At 41.9% G+C, this 21841-nt stretch overlaps 1 protein-coding gene across 1 annotated transcript in view; it reads left to right on the top strand.

Annotated features, from left to right (window-relative positions):
* The first annotated feature begins 9893 nt into the window (after positions 1 to 9893).
* Impad1 (inositol monophosphatase domain containing 1) overlaps positions 9894 to 21841 on the top strand; it is a 29678-nt gene continuing 17730 nt past the window's right edge. Inside the window, exon 1 of the mRNA XM_021160317.2 lies at positions 9894 to 10522. Coding sequence (XP_021015976.1) covers positions 10142 to 10522 — 381 coding nt within the window. The 5' untranslated portion in view covers positions 9894 to 10141. The remainder of the gene's footprint in view (positions 10523 to 21841) is intronic.

The raw sequence follows: 21841 nt of genomic DNA, 5'->3' as shown, positions 1-21841 counted from the left end.
ATAAGTGACCCTAAAAATTCCACCAGAGAACTCCTAAGCCTGATAAACAGCTTCAATGAAGTAGCTNGATATAAAATTAACTCAAGCAAGTCAATGGCCTTTCTGTACACAAAGGATAAACAGGCTGAGAAAGAATTTAGGGAAACAACACCCTTCTCAATAGTGCTTAATCCCAGGTGCTTAAATCTTTTATTTGGCCATCACACTATGTAACTACCTCAAGAAGGATGGAAGTGGGAGTTGTGGGGGTCATGGGACTACAGCCTACAGGGCCTATAGGCTTAGAATAGGGAGGGATCGATCCTTATTACTGCTGGTCTTGAGATGAGATTTTGGTCTCCAAATGAGACTTTTGGGGTTTTGGGAGCACTTCCCTCGCTCTTGTTCCAGGCTGCTCTCCCTCATTGCACTTGCCTCACTTCCATTGTAAGTAAAACACTGGTAGTTCTTAGCCCAGGGGATTGTAGAAGTCCAGAGTGTTGGGATCTGAGAGCCCAGAGTGTTGGGATGTAGGACTTTCTACACCAGCTGCTTCAGAGCCTGAGAGTACACATGGGGGCAGAGTTCTACCACTCAAACCTCAAAGACTTGCACATAAACTCTGGTGAAGTGTGGTTTTCAAAAATATTGAGCCTCTAGCTGTAGCTGAACTCATAACCATTTGACCATAACTTTTGCCTCTCTCTAATTATCACTCTTCCTTACCATTTTGATTTGCTTTCCATTTATTTTATATAAATGTTATCAATTTATAATACATACATATACATGACACACATATATACATACAAGCATATGTACACTAACATAGATATGATATTCCACCCCTTGTTAACCCCATATAAACTTTCACTTGAAAACATAACCTTGGTTATTGGTTGTTCTCAAGAGCTCAGGTTAACATCATACTTTCATACAGTACAATTTAAAAATTAATACTCTTTACTTTTTTCGACAATTTAAAAGTTCAAATTCTCTTTAAAACTCTGAAAACTCTTAACTCTGAAAATCCTGTAAATATCAAAGTGTTGCATATATTTTTCTTTTAAGAGAGAAGAACTGGGGCATAATTCTAATTGTATTAAAGCAAAACCTAAATTAAATGTATTAAATCAACTCCCGTAGCTCAGCTTTCAATGTCTGGAACTCATTTATAGTCTTTTGGGTTCCAAATATCTTGGAAAGTCCTACTTTTCTTGCTCTGCAATCCATGTTAAACACAGCTCGTCTTGTAGGCTCTGGCTGACCACACCTACTACTGTCCTTGGTGGTTTTTCCCAGTATCCTGGAGTCTACACTGCAACTGAGGCTGCACCTTCACCTATGGCTCCTCCTGGCCTCTTTTCAAGGACTCCATGACTCCTTTAGTCCTACAAGCTTTAATGCCATCAAAACCAATACTCACTCAGCCGCCAGCCTGAGCCAAAACCCTGGCCTGGATGGACCATAGCTTCTGTGGGCTGACTCTGATGATATACTTCCCTAAGATTCCAGTCTCTTAAGTCACAGCTGACATTCTAGCCCCAGAATACCAGCATCCATTAACCTAGTACAGCACAAAAGGTTTCACACCCAAAATTTGAAACTATTACACAAACAACCTTGGTAGAGCCTGCTTTTCTCTGAAAGCTTACAAGCTAGGCCTCCATTGTCTGTGCTTCTCTCAGTATTGTCTTCCAGCCTCCCACAGAACAACCCATGAAATTTTAAGCACTCAACAGTTTTTCCAGCTCCCCCAAACAACAGTCTGATCTGTCAAAGCAATATCCTACTTCCAGTAACAATTTCTATTCCAGATTGATTTATGTTGTTGAAATAAACACAAAGCATGACTAAAAAGTAACTTGTGGAGAAAGGGATTTGTTTCATTTTGTGGGTTATTATAGGGAACACAGGAAGTCCCAAGTGATAGAAGTCCTGAGTGAAGGTGTATTATAAACATAGGGATCACCATGGTGAGGATTCTAAGCCCTTGGAGCCATAGGAAACTGGCAAAGCTGGTTCTACATACAGACTTGGAAAGGCAATGCTTCACATATTTTCCTCTGGTCCAAGTACAAGTGTTTATGGATGATCAATCAATGTGTATAAAAATTAGCAACTACGATTTCCTCCTCCTCCTTGTTCTTCCCCCCTTCCTCCGCCTCCTCTTCTTCCTAGACTTTTACAGCCTGAGATTATTTGCCTACAAAGACTTCCTACTAAAACTAGCTAGCCGCTCCCTGTGTGCTACACTAAGTAAACTTCTTCAGGTTCCAGGTTGCCAGTGGTAGTAGGTGCCTTCTATCAGAGGTAACATCTTATGCAGATTATAACACATTAGTAATTAAGTCCAAGTTACCACCAATGCATCTGTGCCATATTAAGAACTAAAATCACTTTCTCTTAGAGTCATTTAACCAAGAGTAAGTCCAGATTTGAATTTTCAACTTCATGTGCTCTGTGTCTTCCATACATTTACTGTTGCATGTGTCTGAATCTGTGCCCCTCTGAAGACTGTCTTATGCATCTGTTTGTCCCCATGTCTTAATGTGTTTATCCCTATGTGAGTCTGTCTGTTTCATGATTGTGTGTGAGAGTGTTATCTATCTGCAAACAGTGAGTCTGTCTGCATCTATCCTTAACAAAGACTTTGCTCTGTCTTTGTTGAAGAGCATAGAAAGCATCACATTGGGGTAGGAATGGATACTAGATAGAAATCTTTAACAGAGCTTTACAATGGATTATGTCACAGGTTTCAACTAATCCCCACTGACCCAGTGAATAACCAATGAAAATAAATGGCTGCTTTCAACCTTTATGGTTGAACTTCTGTATTTGCTGCTTTCAGCAAATGATACATAGCAAATGAGTACTTACTGCCTTATTTACTATTCTATTCCTCTGATGAAACACCATGACCAAGGCAACTTATAAAGGAAGGCATTTAACTGGGGACTTACAGTTTCAGAGGGTTAGTCCATTATTATCAACATGGGACAGGTATAGTGTCAGGCAGGTAGGCATGGTGCTAGAGCAATAGCTCAGAGCTTATATCCTGGTCCACTGGCAGGAGACAGAGGCTGGGACGGGCATGAGCTTTTAACACCTCAAAGCCCACCTCTAGTAACACACCTCCTTCAACAAGACCATACCTCCTAATCCTAACCTAACAGTTCCACTAATTGGGGATCAAATACTCAAACATATGGGCCAATGAAGGCCATTATCATTCAAACCAACCACCACATATACATAATTTAAGATTTCAGCTAGGCACTGACTTAGGTTGTGGAAGTTGATTACATAGGAAATCCAAGGCAAGCAAGGTTGATGGTGAAATTGTTCTCTTAAAGGCAAGCTAAACAACAGACTAAGTATACAGTAGGATAGCAGTCTCAAGTCTTCAATGACCTCAAGGTGTATTATTAACTCTGAATGTTAAGCCTAGCAGAAATTCCAGTCTCTTAGAAAGAAATAGATGTTTTTAGAATATTGCTCACTATACTACCTGACCCATGCTTTCCTGTAGGTATGACTCTATGTTGTCCTCTGTTCATTCCCTTGCTGCCCCTAGTCAGGATTCCAAGATCCAAGACACACAGGTTGAGGTAGGTTACCATCCATCATCAATGGAAGCCAGCGGAGGAACTCAAAGACAAAGTATTGAGTCCGGAATTGAAGCAAGAGAACACAGTAACATTGCTTACTGGGCTGTTCTTTGGTCACCTGTTCAGTTTTTAATCCTGCTAGGCACCACCTAGCTGGTATGTGGGATGGACTTTGTTACACCAACTAGCAATTTAAGAAATTGCCACTTAGACATACCCACAGGTCAATCTGATAGATGCAATACCTCAATTGAGGTCCCTCTGAAGGGGATGCTAGGCAATTATGAGAATATGGCTTTATTTTGTGCTACTTAGGACAAAATTGTAAATTTAGGAAGATAGTATAGAGATTTCACAAATTGATTCACCCTTCACTCTAGACTCTAAGAGCTGATGCTGCTCTAAGGAGGCTTTTCTCTTAGCTTGGCTTTGCAAGAGCCAACTAACCTCACCTTCCTTCCTTCCTTCCTTCCTTCCTTCCTTCCTTCCTTTCTTCCTTCCTTCCTTCCTTCCTTCCTTCCTTCCTTCCTTCCTTCCTTCCTTCCTNTCCTTCCTTCCTTTCTTCCTTCCTTCCTTCCTTCCTCCCTTCCTTCCTTCCTCCTTTCCTCCCTCCCTCCTTTCCTTCTTTCCTTCCTTCTTTCTTTACTTTTTAACCTTCTCCTCCTTCTCCTCTTCTTCTTCTTTCTCCTCTTCCTCCTCTTTCTCCTCTGCCTCTTCCTCTTCTTCTAAAAGGATTTTGTTTTATATTCTTGGCTGGCCTTGAACTTACTAGGCAGCCCAGGCTAGCCTCAGACTCACTGTGCTTCCCTGCCTCAGGCTCCACAGTGCTGGGATTGTGAGGTTACACAATCACTCCCAGCTTTCTTTACTTCTATGGGCCTAAGAATGTTTTTTGTTGTTGTTGTTGTTGTTTTGTTTGTTTGTTTTTTCCTTAGTGTGGGTCTATCCAAACTCTTCTTATTCAGGAAGAGGTAAAGACAGTTGCACGTGAAAGACTTTGATAGCAGTGAACACACCACTGAGCAACTCTGTTTAAAGACATCCATTCTCATCCACCTTCTCTGATCACCTACTTTCATGTTCTCCTAATCTAGAGCAGAGTAATTGGTCACATATGCTTGATAATATATGGTAGTTTCTTGAGAATGTAGGTGTTGGTTTCTCTGGTCAGATAGAAAGATATTCTGGGACTCTGAAGACCAGAAACCACACAGATTTGAGAGGATGCCTTGGCAGGGCATTGCAGCTCCCAGAGGAGGGTATTCCCAGATGAGCTGAGGCAACTCAGGAGCCTCAGCCCCACTCCACTTCTTCCCTTCTTCTCTCTCTCCATTGAGTCTTGGCTTCTTCCAATTAGAGGGTCACACCAGGTGCAAATTTCACAAAAGAGGTTTGTTGGGAGGGTCCAGGGTGTGGAAAGATAAACCCAGAGGTGGTCGCCTCCACTTCACCGGGAAAGGACAGTAGGGAACTGAGCAGACACAGCATTTATATAGGATTTCACAGGGGGGCAGAGAATTCCAAGGTGGAGGGACCCAAGGTGAGGACTGGTGGAATTTCAGAGATTGGTGTGTTTTACTGTTCAGGGATAGATGGGATTTTATGCTCAGGGGTCTGTAAATTTCTGAGGCAAGCTCAAGGATTGTTGGGGTCTTGTTCAGATCTTTCATTTAAGATTAGCATAATCTGGGGAGGATCCTATAGAGGAACTTTGTGACAACTATTTAGGGAGTTCTGGGGCAGGGGCCTGGCTATTGGAGCTTCTCAGGCAGGGCCTAAATACTTCCTGCCTTGAGGGATTACAAAGTTTACAAAGTATTCAATATTTAAAAAATATACAAAGTTTACAAAGAGAGTCCACAACTGCTTCCCCCCCCACCTACCCCCCAACACCCCCTCCTCCGCTGCTTCAATGTGGAGAGCCAAAGTAGGCACCCTTTAACTTGTGAACAGCAGCTAAAATTTTACCACTGCAGAAACAAATAAAGCTCTCTATAAAATATTGCTGCATGTGATAATACATGTGGATTCTTTCACTTTCTTTTTCAATCACAATGTATCATTGCATGGTGTACTCAGTGCACAAGATTAATCTAGTGAGGAATGTGCCAGATAAGCAAGGAAGACTAGATTACAGTCCTCGAGAACGAAGAATTGTGATAAACTAAATAACTGGCTTTTGTTTAAATATGTTAATTCCATAACATTCATGCCAGCTGGCACAGCCTAATGAGAGTGTAGACGAGCCACAGAAAAACAGGGCTATGGGTACTGTCCCCCAAATGCCAATGTTCTTAAATGGGCAGGAAGATGATGTCACAGAGTGGGCAGAGAGGGGAAAGTATTGTGGTCCTGGAGTTGTTTGTATTTTGATGTTAATTCTGCTTTCCCAGGAGGGGTTGTCTGGACAGAGGAATGAGTCACACACTCAGGTGACTTCTTGTGAACCATCCCCTAATGAATAAAGGAGCCAATCACTGGAGGAGTAGGCAGGACTTGTGGCTTGGATAGGGAAAGAGAGGAAGCAGGAGAGAGATAGCGGCTTTTGGAAAGGGATAGCCAAAGGACAAGATGTAGCTACTAGTGTCTCCCAGTTTCAGTGATGGACCTGCCAGGATTCTTGCTGTGCCTATCTATCATTGACTAAGGAATTCACTTATCTCAATGTTTGGACATGGAGTAGCCTGTGGTGATCTAGAGGTCATTGGACTGACTGACAGGTGTTGTGGGAAATATTAAAAAGGTGACATCATCCCTCAATAAACCCAGCTACTCTCTGCCCCAGGGGACTGACCGGGCACACACTGGTGGACAATGGCCAGCCTGATCATATCTCCTAGAGATTCCCTGACTCAAAGCTCCCAAATCTCTCCACTCAGCACCCTAAGTTCCCACTGGTGTGTCGTTACCTCACCAGCCCCATGCTTCAAAACTCCATGGCCTTTCCAGGGGCACATCAGGCAAACCCACACTTTGCCCCCATACCTTTCTTTCTGGAACCCAGATGAGCTGCCTTGTGAAGGAAAACACAATATAAACTTAGTTCAGAAACAATGGTAACTTAATTGCTGAGCACAACAACTAGAATCCTAATCTTGTAAGCCATATTAAATCTAAATCCTCTGGTGGGTTCCTACATGAAATATAATCACTCAGGCACATACACATAAAATTAAAAATATTATTTTAATATTTCTATGATATAATTTATATAACAATATTTACCAGTTTTAAGTGCTCAATTTGATAAACTTTGATAAAGGTTTGGAGTCAAATAACTACTCAATAATCATAAAATGGCATATTTCCATAACTGGAAATGTCTCCCAGACTCCGTGCAGTACACTCCTTTTTTCTAATCTCAGCTAGGGACTCTGTTGATGATTAAACACTGTGACTAAAGCAACTAGAAGAAGAAACAATTTATTTTATCTCACAATTCCACATTATAGTACATCACTGAAAGAAGTCAGAAGTCTGGGAAGGTACTCAAATAAGGCAGGAACCTGGAGGCAAAAACTGATGCTGAGGCAATGGAGGAACAATGCTTACAGTTTGCTCCTCATGGCTTCTCAGTTGCAGTCTTATAGTACCAAGACCAGTGCCCAGAGGTGGCACTGCCCACAGTGGACTAGCCTTCCCCATCAATCAAGAAAAGACCACTTTGGGCTGGTGGTCCTATGTGCTATATGAAAGGAGGCTGAACAAGCATGAGGAGAAAGCCAGTAAGTGGCATGCAATACTCCTTCATGGCCTCTGCATCAGCTCTTACCTCTATGTTCCTAACCTGTTTAGGTTCCTGTCCTGATTTCTTTCAATGATGAACAATATTGTAAAAATATAAACCAAATAAACCCTTTCTTCCACAAGTGGCTTCTTGGTCATGGTGTTTCATCATAGCAATAGTAACTCTAAGACAAATTGGTACCAGGAGTGGGATATTTCAATGACAGAATTGACCATGTTTTGTGGAGGATTGTGGAAGAACTTTGGAAATTTGGACTAGGAAAGCCACTGGGTTTGAAAAGCTGCTTGAGCTGGTCTACTGGAGCTTGGCAAATAAAATGTTGATAGCAATGCAGATGAAGGAGGTCTGGATTGTGAAGTTTCAGAAGGAAGAAAATACTCTACTGGGCCTTTGAGTTAAAAATCTGTGATTCTAGTTACCTGGATTGAATACTTGCCTGTTACTAAAATACCAGAGTCACTAAAGTAAACCCATTACTTTTCTAGGGCAATGGATGGTAGTTAGCTGGGCTGAAGAATCAGATGTGATTAAGAAACCAGCACTATTAAAGTGAAGTCTTCTGTGTTTGAGAAGTGGCCAATATAATACTTCCTGTTGCCAGCCAAACTTGATAGTGTAAGAGTCATTCGGGTGGTACTGATTTTGAGGACATGAAGAGGTTATGGAGAACATCTGAGGCTTATCACTGTGTGACAGGGCTGGAGTCCCTTAAGTAAGTCCGGGAGAGGCTACTGGATATAAAAATACATCCCAGTTGATGCTCAGTCACCTCTTATTGCCTCTCCTAGTTACCCCCACCAACACAATAGGCAGTGCTCCAGTGAATGCACCCCTAAATTCTTTCTAAAATCCCTGTGACACATCATTCACTTTATTCTGATATACATGACCAGACTTCCCACTTTTGAGCCTTTCCTGATTACATCACATCTCAGGATTTGTTTGGTTTTTGTTTGTTTTTGTTTGTTTTGATCTCAGTTTGAGGTAGTCTAGCCTGTAGACCTGAACTCAGGCTTCATTTTTATGCTGAGGTGGGTACACTCTATGACCTCACTTCCAGATCTGTTTTGAAAATAAGTGAATTGATTGTGATGTTACATTGTGTGGCATCATGCTGGTTACTTAGGGCGTGCCACTGTCAAGGATTGAGGGGATGTCTTTTTATTGGGTTACCTGGATGGTAGATTTTCTGATGGCCTTAACGTTTAACCTAGTTATCATTAGCAGGCAGGAAAAATAGTGCAATGTAACTATAGGTAAATTCTAGAGGTGCCTGATTAGTACATAAACTTAAAGGTCAGGCTTCATAGAACTTATCAACTAGCAATGGATACGTACAACTTTGGATACTTATAGTTTTTACAGAGATTAATGTTAAAATATACTTTAAACCAATGCTTTTAAACTGAGTGGCAAAATGGGTTGTCTTTTATTGATTTTGTATAAATATGTCAACATTTAGGAGTTGAATTTTTCTCATGTATTTGTTTGGTTTTGAGACTGAATCTCAGTCTTTAATCCAGGCTGGCCTAGAACTTTTATGTGGCTTGGGCTAGCCTCAAACTTGTAGCAGTCATTCTGCCTTAGTTTCCTGAATGTTGTTTATAGGTGTTAGTAACTATGTCTGGCTAGTTAATATAACAGCATATGTGCTTTATAAAATGAAGAGAAACTCCCAAATACTTAGCACTTACTAAAATTAGAATTTGTTATCAATGATCGGTAGTATTATACATGGCAGTTATTTTACCCCAATGCATCTGTAATATACCGCATTTGGAGGACATTTATTGCCTCACAATAAATCAATAAATCAAGTGATCCTGGCCCCCCAATTCTTCCCCCTCAACCGCTGCACTGAGTGCAAGGCTAAAATCTCCATGAGAAGGAGAGAATCCTTTAAGTGTTTTCCCTAGTTAAGATTAGTTAGCACAGCTTCACAGCTTCATAGAGCATGGCAAGTTTAGACAAAGAATAATCTATACATCAACACATAACCGTTTAGACCAGTGGTTCTTAGCTTCTTAATACTGCCTTTATCTAATATTTCATCCACATATTATGACTCCCAACCATAAAATTATTTGTTTCTACTTCGTAACTGTAATTTTGTTGCAAGTATAAAAAAAAATCTATTTGTCCAACCCCAGAGACACTCAACCCACAAGTTGAGAAATGCTGGCCGAGACCATGGAACACAAGGCCAGTGCTAGGAAGAACCACGTGATTTCTTTCAGCATCAGCCCCTCCCTGCTTTGAAGCCAAAGGAAAGGTGATTTAAAGCTTCAAGACCACAGTACTCTGGTCCATGGGAGAGGCTCAAGTTGGTTCGTTTTAAAATGCCTTGACGTTCTCTTTTGAATAATCAGAGTAATAGAAGGCACCGTCACTGTGGCTCTATTTCAAACACGTGTAGTAGCACAAGAGACTGCCCCAGAGTCTTCACCACCTCCCAGAATCCACACCAGCGACATCGCCCAGGCCCCGCCCCCAATTATGGGCCCGCCCCGGGGAGGGGCCTGTTTGGGCAGTCTCCGCCCCCTCTCCGCAGCTTCCCTCTCCTAACCCGGATATACACTCTTGCTCCCCTTTCACCTCCCGGCCGACCGTTGGCCTACGCGGAAGGCCGATCGGCCAGCTGCTGGCTGCTGCAAGGCAGGGCCGTGAGGTACGGGGCGTGGGGGGCGGCGGCGGCGCGGCTTTCCCTGAGCGGTGATGGCGCGGGAGGGCGCCAGGAAGCGGGCGCCTTTGTAGCGGACTCAGCGGCGGGCCTGAAGCGGCCTTAGCGCCGGTCGCGCGCGCCATGGCCCCCATGGGCATCCGCCTTTCCCCGCTGGGGGTGGCCGTATTTTTCCTGCTGGGGCTCGGGGTGCTCTACCACCTCTACTCGGGCTTCCTGGCCGGCCGCTTCAGCCTCTTCGGCCTGGGCAGCGAGCCGGCGGCAGGGGAGGCCGAGGTGGCGGCCGACGGGGGCACGGTGGACCTGCGCGAGATGCTGGCCGTGGCCGTGCTGGCGGCCGAGCGCGGCGGCGACGAGGTGAGGCGGGTCCGCGAGAGCAATGTCCTTCACGAGAAGTCCAAGGGGAAGACGCGCGAGGGCGCCGATGATAAGATGACCAGCGGCGACGTACTGTCCAACCGCAAGATGTTCTACCTGCTCAAGACGGCCTTCCCCAACGTGCAGGTAGGTGCTGGGCTGCAGGCCGGGAGCTCGGTCTGACCTGCTGAGCGAGGCCGGGAGACACCCAGGTAGTGTGTGCAAAGTCATGCACACCGGAGCTGGGAGAGAGCTTGTGGCTTTTCCACTCCGGGCCACGCTCCTCCTCCTCTCCCTCGTTGTGGGCGGGCGGGTGTTGTCCTGGGGAGAGCTGGATGGGCTTTGATGTGGGGATGCTGGCGAAGCGAACTCGTCTCTTACAGGCTGCTTTCTAAGTGAAGGGATGGAACCCCTTGGACCTTTGTGGTCTCATAGGATTTTATGCTTGAGGTGGATCGTGGCTGTTGTGTTCTAAGTGGCAGGCAATCCGGCCTCTTAGAAGGGCAAGGCCTGTAGAAATCTTTAGTATGCCAGAGCGGCGAGAGGAAGGGGGATATGCTCCTGAAGAGTTGTAGCAAGACCCTATTTATAAATGCAGTCTAGTTTGGACTACCTTTCAAGGAGACATTCGGAGATACGCTTTCTCACAATTTCACTTCGGTGTAGCCTCGCACTCAAGATTAGTAACATCTACCATTTCTGTGGTATGCTTCTTGGATAGGAGTTGACATTGTCTTAATCTAAGCATTTTCCCCCTCAGAATCCTTTGATTACAGCTGCGTTTTCTTATTCGTGTGTTTGCGCTGGCTCATGGGCTCTTACACACTTGCTTTCTTGTGGGCCAGGAAGACCTGGAACTAAGCTTCAACTTGTATTCAAGATCCACTCCCTCAGCTTCTTGAGTCCTGAGTGCTGGGACTACAGGTATCTGCAACAACCCCCGACTTTTCAATGGGGCTTTTTCAGCTTATTGTATTTCTGGGGGAAGGGTTCAACATAGTGTAATAGAATCTTAATAGAATCTTAAATGTATCATCTAACAGTAGATAGGTTTTGGCTTCCAGGAACAAAAGTTGCTTCTGATAGTTTTATTGATTATATAGAAAGTAGAAATTAAACAGAGGTGTCTTTGGAAGGCATCCATCCTGCCTGCTGTTCTTCAAAGAATTGGTATTGTCGTTGAAGAATCCCACATCTAGGTAATGCACCTTCCTTTCTTACATTACTGGTTTGGTTTTCTTTTGGTCCTGCTTTTGTTGTCACCAGCTCCCCCTTTTTTTTTTCCTCCATGAAAATTGAATATCAACTGTTAAGCTACTGAATACCAGATGTTATTGACGTTACTGAAAGCATTTTTTTCCTTCAAATGCCTTCCCAGACAAAACACTGAATATTTCCACATTTTCTTGTACCTTGCCCTTTTATTACTGTGGCGAATGACACCGCTGTTTGCTTCTAGATGTGAGGTATACTTGTGAAGTACTTTGGTCTTCTCAAAATACATGTACTTCCCTAAAAGTTATTGGAGGAAATAGGAATTTGGAGGGTGATATGTGATATTTATGTGGTACTGTAATGAATACACTTACTGTATTCTAGCTACCAGCTTAGATACTTGTCACATAGAACTTTCTTTGAACTAAATAGCAATTTTTAAAAGTATGTTTCATTTGTGCCCATTTTCCAAATGGGTGATCTGGCTCATGACACCACACAGCTTATGTGAGCTCCTCTTGGACAAAAAATATACAATTATTATTGTAGTGATGGTAAAGTGTAGCAAGCACAGCTGCTTTCTCTAAGGTAAAGTCAGCTACATCATACATTTTGAAACCTCTGTGTGTGTGTGTATACATAAGAGCTCAGGTTTTCATGTATTAGCAAACAAAAAGAATAGCTGCCAAGGGTAGCACCTGACATTTTATTAAAACAATACTCAACTTTTGGATTTCAGATGTTAACTTTGTGCCATAATAGAAAATAACTTGTGAATAAATCTGTGTTTGCCTTTAGTGCTCAGGTTAGGTATTAATTGGTGTCACAGAATGTTGTATTAATTTATGTACATTGGTGGACTCAGGATGTGTGATACTGAGCTATCTCCGTTCACTCCTATTTATTAGACTAGGAGTATAATGGAGCCATGTAAAAAGTAGGAACCCAGCCTTAGGCTTTGGTTTGCTTCTTTCCCTTTCTCCTCTCTTCCAATGTCTAAGCGCTGTCCTCAATGCTGGTTATTGTTTAAGCCTCATCCCACTTTATGCGTATATTTATTTATTTTGAGAAACTTACTTCATGCTCTCCAGTTAGTTCCTTTCCTAATGCAGAGTAACCATTTACAAGGCACAACTATGTCCTCCTTTTTAACCTTACTGCCTTTCAAATGAAAGAGGTATGCTTTCTTTTTTTCCGCACCACTTCCCTGTCCGAAGTTTGGAGTGTGAGATTGCCTGTTGTATGTTTTCACCTTAATACAGAATAGTGCCAATCACTCTGGAGCACTTTGGGGGTGGAGGGAGGGTTGTTACCCAAGAGAGGCCAGTGACACTTTAGGTTGCCACACCCAGGGGTAGTATTCAATCAATGCAATCATCAAGTCGAAGAATAAACATCCTTTAATGCCCCAGACAGCCCTCCATAGCAAATCAGTATCAGACTTAATTTGTGAGATCATGCTTAGCTGGATGGCATCCTGAGAAGTGCATGCTGCCCAGTCAAACACAAGTTCACCCTTCCACTGCTAGGTTTCCTTTCATCATCAGTTGTTCTCAGACCATGGCTCTACAGTCTTAGAGGCAGCTGCTCTGTCCCTAAGCAGTTTGGCATTGCTCAATTTCACAACTTCAAAGCAGTAATCATTGAGAGCCATCTTACAACTGACTGCCTGGTTCTAGGTAAAAGCAATATAAGTAATACAGCAAACTCTAGTCTTAACTACAGAGCTTTGGACAAATGGCAGAGCATAGAGTAGGTGCTCAGAGAAATAAGGAGCATAGTGTTATAAGGAAATCAAGAGGTTTGTGTAAGTGGGCTGTAGTTGTAGATGATAGAGATATATAAGGATGAGTCTTTAGGGATGCATAAAAATGCCAAAACTGGACCTAAAGCTTCTGGTAGAGCATCGGCAGCTGTGGGAAATGCTGGATTCAGTTCTCAGCCCCACAAGAGAAACAACTTGAAAGAAATCTCTTCTTTTAAAGGAAGCATTTCACCTCCCAGGTCTCTGGCACATTCTGGGGGATTCCTCCAACCTCCTATTTCCTGAGGTTGCCTGTTTACATTCTTTCTGCTGGCCCTCAGGGCTTTAGTTCTTTTCCCTCACCCAATACCAGATCAGGTTTCCCTCCCTCCCTCCCCACCCCCTTCTCTGTCCACTTTCCCTCCCAGGTCCTTCCCTCCCTCCCCACTTGTGATTGCTTTCTTCTCTCTCCCAAGTGGGACCGAGGCATCCTCACTTGGGCACTTCAGCTTGTTGACCTTTTTGAGTACTAAATCTTGGGTATTCTGTACTTTATTTATTTACTTACTTATTTTTGGTTAATATCTACTTATTAGTGAGTACATACCATGCATGTCCTTTTGGGTCTGTTACCTCACTCAGTATGATATTTTCTAGTTCCATCCATGTGCCTGCAAAACTCAGGATGTCCTCGTTCTTAGCTGAGTAGTAGTCCATTGTGTAGATGAACCACATTTCTTTATCCATTCTTCTGTTGTGGGGCATCTGGGTTGTTTCCAGAAAGGAAGCATTTTTTAAAAACTGTTTTGATTGTGTGTAGGTGTTGGTATGTACACATGAGTACAAGTGCCCTCAGAAACCAGAGGTGTTGTGTTTCCTTGGAGCTGGAGTTAAAAGCATTTGTGAGCTGCTAGACTTGGGTACTGAGAACTGACGTCTTAAAACTTTAATTAATTTCTTATTTATTTTTGCAGTTCTGGGAATTGAACTTAGAGCCTTACACTAACTTGGCAATCAATTAAACACTCAGCTATATTCCTTGCCTTGAACAAAGTCTTTTTGGTTGTCCTTTGTACACTCGATTGATTTTTGGTGAAGGTGTCTTTGGTAGCATCATGTAGAAGCAAAGTTGATCAGGAGATGAGAAAATAGAGGCAGTGCATAATGGGAAACTTAAGAAATTGGGCCTCTGAGGAGTTGGCTCAGGTGTGATATGGGACTAAGAAAGTCTAGTTTTGTTTGTTTGTATTTGTTTTTAAGGTGCAAGAGATGCTCCACATCCTGGCCAGCATCTGCTTCCACCAGAGTTTTTGATCTTAGCCATTCTGACTGGTGTGAGTTAGAATCTCAGGGTTGTTTTGATTTGCATTTCACTGATGACTAAGGATGTTGAACATTTCTTTGGGTGTTTGTCCACCATCCAGTATTCCTCAGTTGAAAATTCTTTGTTTAGCCCTGTACCCCATGTTTTAATAGGGTTATTTGTTTATCTGGAGTCTTAACTTCTTGAGTTCTTTGTATGTATTGGATATTAGCCCTCTATCGGATATAGGATTAGTAAAGTTCTTTTCCCAATATGTTGGTTGCCTTTTTGTTCTATTGGCAGTGTCCTTTGCCTTACAGAAGCTTTGCAATTTTATAAGGTCCCATTTGTCGATTGCTGGTGGGATTGCAAACTGGTACAACCACTCTGGAAATCAGTTTGGCGGTTCCTCAGAAAAGACATAGTACTGCCTGAGGACCCAGATATGCGACTCCTGGGAATATACCCAAAAGATGCTCCAACATGTAATAAGGACACATGCTCCACTATGTTCATAGCAGCCTTACTTGTAATAGCCAGGAGCTGGAAACACCCTATATATCCTTCAATAGAGGAATAGATACAGAAAATGTGGTACATTTACACAATGGCATACTACTCAGCTATTAAAAACAATGAATTTATGAAATTCTTAGGCAAATGGATAGAACTAGAAAAATAATCATCCTGAGTGAGGTAACCCAATCGCAAAAGAACACACATGGTATGCACTCACTGATAAATGGATATTAGCCCAAAAGCTCCAAATAACCAGGATACAATTCACAGACCACATGAAGCTCTAGAAGAAGGAAGACCAAAGTCTAGGTGCTTCGGTCCTTCTTAGCAGGGGGAACAAAATACTCAACAGCAACAAATATGGAGGTAAAGTGTTGAGCAGAGACCACCCAGAGATTGTCCAACCTGGGGACTCATCCCATATAGTTACCAAACCCAGACATTATTGCGGATGCCAAGAAGTGCATGCTGAAAGGAGCCTGATATGGCTGTTTCCTCAGAAGTGGATGTTCAAAGCCAACCATTGTACTGAGCGTGGGGTCCCCAATAGAGGAGTTAAGAGAAAGGCCTGAAGGAGTTGAAGGGGTTTGCAACCCCATTGGAAGAACAACAATATCAACCAACCAGACCCCCCAGAACTCCCAGGGACTAAGCCACCAACCAAGGAGTACTCATGACTCCAGGGGCATATGTAGCAGAGGATGGCCTTGTCAGGCATCAATGGGAGGAGAGGTCCTTGGTCCTATGAAGGCTCAATAGATGCCGCAGTGTAGGTGAATTGAGGGCGGAGAGGGAGGTGGGAGTGAGTGGGTGGGTGGAAGAACACCCTCATGGAAGCAGGGGAAGCAGGAGGAGGGAGGGTATGATAGGCTGTTTCTGGGAGGGAGGGAAACGGAAGAGGATAACATTTGAAATGTAAATAAAGAAAATGCCCCCCCCCCCAAAAGAAAAAAGGATACAAGAGATTAGTACTAATTGTTACAAGACTGTATTTGAGAGGCAGATGGGACAGGCATGGGAGCCATTCAGTTTTCCATTTTGAAAGTAATCATTCTTCAGAGAAACACCTGATGGATATTTAGAAGAAGGACTTGGCTTTTTTAAGACGCTGAGAAATTACACAGTCTTCAGTCTGCACACTGGAGGCCCAGGAACTTGCTAGTGTGGTTCAGCTAAAATTCAAAGGCATAAAAACCATGGACCCCATTGTGTAAGTCTTAGTTAGAGAACAGAAGAATCCTGTCTCAGCTCCAGCAATCATGCAGAAGGGCGTAGTTCCTCTTCCTTTCCCTTTTGTTTATTCAGGTTTTCACAGGATTGAGTAAGACCTGTTAACCTTACTGTATCTGCTCTTTCAAGTGCTAAAAGACTCAAGCTACACCCAGATATAATGTTTATTCAAAAGAATCTAGGTACCCTATCCATTAGAGTGCATATACAAAATTATGTGTGAGGAGTTATATCTAATACCATACTAATTATATTATAGTTTATGGATAAATGTGATCGATGGTTGATATTTCTAAAGGCCAAAAGCCCTTTAACCCCAAATTAACTGATCTATCATAAATGCATCAATTGTGTTTGGGGGGCCTTGAGCTTTCATAGTACTTGCGAAAAATAGTTTGTTTCTCCTTTCTGGAGCCCAAGTTACAAGACTAGCCTTAACACTTGTATAAATTGTATATATGTGATATATATGTGTATATATATATATGTGTGTGTGTGTATATATATATATATATATATATATATATATATGTAAGTATGTATTGTGTACTATCTTAACATCTTTTATATTCAATAAATATATTATTGCTGATCCTTGACTTGGTTGCACAAATTAACATTTCCATTTTAAAAGTTATAGATCAATTCTATTTTATAGCTGCTTCATATATATCACAAAAATCTGGGCACCCTATCATCCATTATAGTGTATGAATGTATCTAAAATCATATTTAGCTTTTTAATCTCTTAGATCCAGATCTACCATTTTATTGTGTTATTTCCTTATATTACTCCTACCTCCCAATCCACTTATAATTTTTCCCTTCCATTGTTCTTCCATGCTGAGGTTTAGAGGAAGAAAAAGTAAATTGAATCATAATGTAAAAATTTACCCTGCCTTTTAAACGGCTTAGAGTATTAGATATGAAGAGAACAACTGGCAGTGCTGTCCACGGTAGCTGTCCTTTATACTGTGACTCTGACCTAGTTGGTGGTGTTCACGTGTGGTTCTGCCATGTCAACATGGCAGGAAAAGGAGGAACACTAAACTTTTTATCAGTCAAGAAGTTAGATATGTCAGAGTTTTGTCCATATTTCACTGGCTATAATATCTAATGTTTCTTACTATAAGAAACACATATGCCCAGGATGGAAATGAGAACTGGATTCTGTGAGCACTAGACATGCTTATATAGAAGAACAGCTAGACAAACGAAATCTGTACTTAATAATGCTTAAGGCTAGTGAACAACTATGTCACATAAGCAGTTGCCAAGAATGGGGAGAAATTGCAATACTAAGATATCATTTACAGGCGTAGCTTATATGGTCAGTTTGCAATTTTCTGGTTTCTAGAAACTTTTTTATATCACCTACTAAAATCATAGCGTCTCTGAAAACTTGGACTTCTATTCCTATCATAATTGACTTCTTTGAGAGTAACCAGACTGAGGTAAAAGGAGGGGTAGTGCTTGGTGAGAACTGTTTGTAGGAAGTCAAAGGCTTTTTGTGATTTTGTTATACTTAGTTCCTGGTTTAATCCCATGGACATAGATCATCAATGGGAGGCTTTATCCAGCATCTCATGAGAGCAGATGTAGAGACCCACAGCTAAACATTAGGTGGGGCTTAAGGAACCCCATAGAAGGGGGTGATAGGATTGTAGGAGCTAGAGGGATCAAGAATGCCACAAGAACACAGGCCACAGACTGAACTAACCAGGGCACATAGGGGCTCACAAAGATGAATCAACCATCAGGGAGCCTGGATAGGTCTGAGCTAAGTCCTCTGCATATATTATGGTTGTGTAGCTTGATGATCTTATAGGACTCCTAACTGTGAGTGTAGTGGTATCTCTGACTTGCCTGCTCGTGAGACCCTTTTCCTCTTATTGCATTGCCTCTTTCAGCCTTGATATGAGGGTTTGTGCCTAGTCTTATTGCATCTTGTAGGGGAATTTTAATCCAGAAACATGGTTGTCTGGCAAGGGATCACACCCCAAGACGGTCTAGGCCTCCTCTATCTGGCTAAATTGCAGCAGGCCACACACCTCTAATCACTCTGGCTAAATAAAGATACACCCTTAGTACCCACCCAGCTCCCAGGAGTACAGATAGAAAAGAGAGGGAACTTAAGAGACCAGTACAGAGAGAGAGGTAGGGAATGGAGGGAGGCAGTTTTACTGGGACAGTTTTACAGGTTGCAGATGAAGTCAGAACAAATAGAGAATGAGAAAGAGCTAGAAGATAGATTGTTGTTGGGGTCTGGGGATCACCGCAGAAACCACTCAGACAAATATACAGGGCTAGTTTATTGAACATACACCCCAAGACTGTCCAATAGGGGCACAGTTCAGACTCTGGAGCTGAACTGACCCTGAGCTGGAATCCTGTAGAGCTTTTTAAGCCTGAAATCCAGCAACATCTATGCCAGGTTATTCCACCACTCAGGACTTAGGGATAGGACAATTCCTTAGGAACATGTCTTTTTTGTGCATTTATCCTGCTCCTGTTGGTTGGGGTATTCAAAAGTGGTGGGGGACTTGCCTTGCCTAATATTCATGTCTTAACTTGCCAACCAGGATGTCAGTTACCCATGTATATGACTCTTTCTGCTACTTAGGATGTCAGTTCCCAGGGAGGTCTTGGAAACTTGGAAACTTACACTGGAGCAGGGGTCTCTCTTATGCTGGGGTCCAGCCCAATGGCAGCTTATATATCTTATATATACAAAATACATAGAAGCTCATACACAGGTGCAAAAGGTACTGCCAAATGGTTGATTGGGTACAAGCTTACTGAGGTCAATTGTGCAAAGCAGTTCTAACTGACCTCTATTGTGATTGGTTTCCAAGAACACCAAAGAACAGAACACAATATGTAATCAACTCATGAGAAAGTTTCTTAGTAACAACACAAAATGGCTGGCTACACATGCAACAGTTACCTAGGCCTTAACAATTGCCAGAGATAGTTTGAGGCCAAGCAGAACAATTCAGTGAGAAGCTGAGAGAAGCCAGATTGAATCAATCAGCTTGAAGAAGAGTTTGAGCCAGAATAGCTGAGTTGAATCAGTCAGAGTTCAGAAAGAGCTCGAAAGGGTGAATTTATTTAGCAGCAAGCCTCTGTGACAACAATTACATCTGTCAACTAAAAGTTATGTCTACATCTTGTTATGCCGTGCTTGGTTGATATCCTGGGAGTTCTGCTCTTTTCTGAAAGGAAATGGAGGAGCACTGCATCTGGGGAAGAAGAGGGTTGGGAGGAGCTGGGAGAAGTGGAGGGAGGCGAAACTGGTTGGATATAGTGTATGAGAGAAGAATAGACTTTAATAAATCAAAATAAATAAGAAAGAAAGGAAGCTTTGTAGAAGAAGTGACTTTGGCTGGTCTTATTCATTATTCTATTTTGGTAGCCAAAATATCTTAGAATACAACAAACTAAACATTTATTGAACAAGTGAGTGAATATAGCACAGAACATGAGAAGAATATAAAGGCTATTGCAAGAATCAAGTGAGGAAATGATCATAGTCATTAAACAAGTATTTTCTTGATAGACATGGTGACTTAGAATTGGGAGGTAGAATCTTCAAGACTTACCTGGAGGAAGTTGATAGTGGGGAAGAGGCCTAGGCTGTAACCTGTGGGAGCCTGAGAACTTTTCAGAGACCTCTACTCAAGTGGAGCTGGGATCCCTGACATCACACTGCACAAACTTTAGAGGAGTCAGTATGAAACAATGAAAATTAAATATTTGTTGTTAATATATCAAAATGCATTTGATAATAAGTATTTTACACCTGACAATCTGGAAATTTCCTTCAAGTTATTTTGTGTTGTCTATAGGTTAGTCATACGTTGGTTTGTTTCTTGCATTCTAACTTTTTATCTCCTTCACACTCTTTCCTCCTCTGTGTGTTGTTAGTTCACAATATAAAATAAGGCAGTTGGCATTGTGTTGTACCCAGGAACTATGACTTCCATTACTCTGACCCCAGGCCCAGTGCCTTTCACAACAGCTTTGCTTGACTCTCAACTGCCCTATTGCTCTGAGAACAAACTAAGAATGGTCTTCATTTCAGCATCTATATTTGTTATTTCAAGGGATACAATTCACTTTCTGGAACCTGCTGTGTTCTCTTTTAGGTCTTAAATGCCACCTTTCAGGATTCTCTAGCTAAACTGGATTTTGTTTACTTATAAATAACTTTATTACAGCAAAGTTTGTTTATCATAAAATCTGTCCACTTCAGGTATACAGTAATTTTGATAGGTTTGCCAAGTTGTGGAATCATCATCATTTGGTTTCAGAATGTTTTGTCTTTATAATAGTCTTTATATTTCTAGTCCCGTTCTCAGGCAACTACCATTGTATCTCTCTTTAGCTTTCTGGACCAAAATTCAAGGAAATCATGGGCTGCTGTGGTTCTTAAGCCTTCCTTCTTTCACAAAGCTCCAAGAATACCCCATCACTTCCCAACATGGGTGCTGGGAATCCATACTCAGAACTTAATGCTTCCACAGCAAGTACATTACAAACTGAGCCATCTCTTCAGCCCAATTAGCCTAATTTTAAAGTGCAGATAAGTTATTTGCTTTACTGTGTATATTCTAATTTCTAAAAGTAAATGAAAATCTAAAACATTTTTGATCATTAGTTTATACAGATGGGACATTATTTAAAATATGTATTAATAAACCCACTATTTTTATAATTTTTAACCTCTGAAAATTTTATACATGTATATAGTAGTGTGTCTCAAATCATATGGCCCCTTCACTACCCCAGTCCAACTCCTTCCAGTACCCTCTATCATGTTGCTCTTCCAACTTTGTGTCCTTTTGTAATTATTTATTTTAACCTTGTAAGTCAAAGTAGTACTGCCCATCCATATGCACATGACATGGCCTGGGGTTATCTACTAGGGTATAGTCATACTAGAGACTGCTATACAAAACAACTCTTTATCCCATTATTAGGAACCATCAGTTGCCAGTAGCTTCTGTGCTAAGGGTGGGAGCTTTTGGATACTCCTCTCCCCTCTGTGCTGGTATTTTTAATTAGATTGATCTTATGTCAGACTTGTGTTGCTGCTGTGCACGTATGTAACAAGCATGTCATACAGAGGAAGGTGTTTCACGGTATCCTGTCAGTCTCTGGGAACATCTACAAACTGACGTAGAAAGAATGCAAGAGCTCACTTTCTAGATGTTCCCGGAAGCTTGGTGGGGACAGGACTTATACAGACGTCTCATTTATAGTTGAACACTCATTATCACTTTCTGTCTCTATTTTGAACAATAATGTGTCCCTGTATTAACCACTATCTGCTCCACTGCAGTAAAAAAGTGTCTCTGACCAAGGTTGGAGCATCATTAACCTATGAATATATTGTAATATATATTGCAAATATTTAGGGTTTAGCAAGATATCTCAGTGGTTAAGAGCAATC

The sequence above is a fragment of the Mus caroli genome, chromosome 4 (genome assembly GCF_900094665.2).
Source record: "Mus caroli chromosome 4, CAROLI_EIJ_v1.1, whole genome shotgun sequence".
In the NCBI taxonomy this organism is placed as follows: Eukaryota; Metazoa; Chordata; class Mammalia; order Rodentia; family Muridae; genus Mus; species Mus caroli.
This window is presented reverse-complemented; position numbering and strand designations above follow the sequence as displayed.